Raw genomic sequence first — 3,677 nt, forward strand, 5'->3', positions numbered from 1 at the left:
CTCCTACCATGCATTTTCCGAGGAGCTACGCAAGATGTTTTTACTCAGCTACCCCTCCGGCGGGATGCCGCCCGGTCCTTGTTCCAGACCACCGTAGCCAAATATTCGGACACGCCGCAGCAGAGAGTGGGTGGGATTCCACTGCTCTCTACGTTGCTTTCATTAGGGGACTTAACGCTGAGATCAAGAATGAGCTCGCAGTCCGAGATCTTCCAGAGGGCCTGGACACCCGAATCGACTGGCGGATGAGGGAGTTCTGCTCTGAGGGGGGGTGCCTTAGACCCTGGCAGCCTGGTCTATATCCCGACCCACCTTGCTTCCATATTTCACCAACCCTGTCTCCACAGCCCATGGAAATTGGCCGCTGCCACTTCTCCTCTAGTGAGAAGGAGAGGTGTCGCTCTCACAGACTCTGCCTGTATTGTGGCAAGGCAGGGTACATTGCCGCCCCCTGTCCAGGGCTCGGCGTTGAAAATGGGGCCAGCGCCGGGCCAAGGACTCCCAGCCCCCTCTAGACCGCTGCTTAATTCAATTCAAATCATTTTTATTTGTATAGCGCTTTTAACAATGAACATTGTCTCAAAGCAGCTTTACACAGATAATGTGGTGATTAAAAAAATATGTTCTTTGTAAGTAAGTTTGTCCCTAATGAGCAACTGTGGCAAGGAAAAACTCCCCGAGATGGCATAAGGAAGAAACCTTGAGAGGAACCAAACTCAAGAGGAACCCATCCTCATCTGGGTTGCACCGAATGTCCATTTGAAGCAGATATACAATGTTGCGGGGTACAGTGATGATGATCAGAAGCGAACTGTATCCTGAGTCAGTGTAGCAGACTGTTGACATTAACTACAGTCCGATCCATTCTCAAAGCGCCCGTTCTTACTCCGTAATTTCATGGAACCACCCAAGGTGTTGATGAGTAACCGTCACAAGCTGCACAGAGTGGCCTCCAGTCAAAGAGAACAAAGGCAGGCCTGGACGAAATGGGAAGATCCACGGAGGGGAGAGGGGCAGGAACAGTGGTCACTGGAGCCTCAGAAGCATGTTTAACTCGACCGAGAGAGAGAAAGAGAGAGAGAGAGTAAGAGAGAGAAAATGGTGACAGGAAGAGAAGGATATGGATTATTAAGTGTCCTTATTGTTGTATGAAAGTTAATGTCACTGTGCGGTTTGGACTCCGGCAAGACTCGCAAGGTTCTTGCTTAAGGTTCAGATCAACTTTAGGGGCCACAGCCATGAATTAGCTGTGTTTGTTGATGCTGAAAAACGCTGAATTTTTGGATGAGGAATTTGCTCGCCAACTGGGCATCGAGACCGAACCACTCCCTGCGCCTCTACTGGTCCGTGCCTTCGACGGCTACGTTCTTCATCGAGTCACTCATCGGACCAAGCCCCTCCTCGTCTCCACCATGGAACAACATCCTGAATGTATATCGTTCCTCATCATCCCTTCATCGCGAGCCCCTGCCATGTTCGGGTTCCCATGGTTGCAGAGGCATAACCCTCGCTTGGACTGGACTAATGGCTGGGTGTTGGAATTGGGAATCTCGTGTCAAGCCAGCTGTCTCACCTAAACCCCTCAGATCCTAACTCATTCGGGGATGGACTCTCCCTCTGATCTCAGTTCTGTTCCTGCAGAGTATCATGACCTGGGCACCGTCTTCAGTAAAGCCAGGGCCTTATTACTACCTCCCCACCGTCTTTATGATTGCTCTATTGACCTATTGCCGGGAACTACACCTCCCTTGGGTCGCCTTCACCAAATAACTGGTCCTGAAAGAGAGACTATGACTGATTACATCCGGGAGTCCCTCGCATCTGGTATCATCCGCCCTTCCTCCTCCCTGGCTGGGGCGGGTTTCTTTTTTGTGGAAAAGAAGGACAAGAGCCTCCGCCCTTGCATTGACTACCGGGGACTTATCTCAATCACCATTAGGAATCGGTTCCCCTTGCCCTTGATGTCTTTGACCTTTGACCTCCTCCAGGGGTCCACCATCTTTACCAAGCTGTACCTTCGCAACGCTTACCACCTCGTACACATCCGGGAGGGGGACGAATGGAAGACACACCAGCAGGCCTCAACACACCAGCAGGCCACAATGAGTACTCGGTTATGCCGTTTGGTCTCACTAATGCCCCAGCTGTCTTCCAGGCCCTGGTCAACGACATCCTTCGGGACATGCTCAATCGTTTTGTGTTCGTCTACCCAGACCCCGTCTCACCTCCACTCATCAGCCTTTCTCTTGAAACCCTGAGGCGGAACAGGCCTTTCTACACCTCAAGACCCGGGTCACCTCTGCATCTATCCTTACTCTGCCCAAACCTTTCCCGCAGTTTATCATTGAGGTGAATGCCTCTGACAAAGGCATGGTCCTATATAACCTTGGATTTTGTTACCGGTCTACCCCCCTCAGCTGGCCATACTACCATTCTCTCAGTAATTGATCGGTTTTCCAAGATGGCCCATTTCATACCTCTTCCAAAATTGCCCTCAGCCAAAAAACTGCTCAGCTCCTGCTACAGCATGTCTTCTGGCTCCATGGTCTCCCAAGTAATATAGTTTCGGATCGGGGCCCACAGTTTACTGCCAATTTTTGGAAGGAATTCTGCCGCCTCCTGGGTATCTCGGTCAGCTTGTCTTCCGGGTTTCACCAAGACCTGGAGATGGCCCTTCGCATCCTTTGCACCCTCAATGCCTTATGGGTATCTCAATTGATATGAGCTGAATATGCACATAATACGTCTGCAGCCACCAGCCCCCCTTTTCAGGCCGCTTATGGTTACCACCCACACATTTTTTCCTCCCAAGAAGTTGAGGCCTCAGTACCATCAGCTGGTGCCTTGGTCAGGCGATGCCGCCGTGCCTGGAAGAAGATCCGGGCTGCTCTCCTCAGGTCTTCCTATTCCTATGCCCGCTGGGCCAATCGCAGGCGCAGACCAGCACCCGGTTACCGCCCTGGCCAAAGTGTCTGGCCCTCTATCAAGGACCTGCCCCTAAAGGTTGCATGCAGGAAGCTAGCCCCTCGCCAGAGTTTTCCGTGTCCACCCCACCTTCCATGTTTCACGTCTCAAACCGGTCTAAGCTTGCTCCATTGGTTCCTCCACCAGACCCGCTCCATTTGCCCGGGTCATTGACATTTACATTTACATTTGCGGCATTTAGCAGACGTCCTTATCCAGAGCGACGTACAAACGTGCTTTAAATCTCTAGTAGTGAATAAATCTACACTGGTACGCAAGAATACAAACTCAATATAAATATAACTCGAATTCTACAAACTTGGAAAGTGCTAATTTAGGTATTTCAGGAAGAGGTAGGTCTTCAGTCATCGCTTAAAGAAAATCAGGGACTCTGCTGTACGGACATCTAGGGGAAGTTCATTCCACCACCTCGGTGCCAGAACAGAGAAGAGCCTTGAATTGTACTTACCTCTCATTCTGAGAGAAGGTGGTACCAGTCGAGCAGTGCTGGAGGATCTCAGACAGCGTGGTGCAGTGCGAGATGTGATGAGGTCACTGAGGTAAGATGGTGCTGGTCCATTTTGGCCTTGTAGGCAAGCATCAGTGTTTTGAATCTGATACGTGCAGCTACTGGAAGCCAGTGAAGGGAGCGCAGCAGTGGGGTGGTGTGGGAAAACTTGGGCTGATTGAACACAAGTCGTGCAGCTGCGTTT

The 3,677-nt window shown here is 51.0% G+C and overlaps 1 protein-coding gene across 1 annotated transcript; it reads left to right on the top strand.

Annotated features, from left to right (window-relative positions):
* The first annotated feature begins 1,555 nt into the window (after positions 1 to 1,555).
* On the top strand, positions 1,556 to 3,001 carry LOC124391225. Its single transcript, XM_046857659.1, is given in 4 exon segments — positions 1,556 to 2,066; positions 2,069 to 2,349; positions 2,499 to 2,706; positions 2,813 to 3,001. Coding segments are annotated over 4 exon segments (1,140 nt in total). The 5' UTR covers positions 1,556 to 1,604.
* Positions 3,002 to 3,677: the final 676 nt, after the last annotated feature.

The sequence above is a fragment of the Silurus meridionalis genome, chromosome 9, assembly GCF_014805685.1.
Source record: "Silurus meridionalis isolate SWU-2019-XX chromosome 9, ASM1480568v1, whole genome shotgun sequence".
In the NCBI taxonomy this organism is placed as follows: Eukaryota; Metazoa; Chordata; class Actinopteri; order Siluriformes; family Siluridae; genus Silurus; species Silurus meridionalis.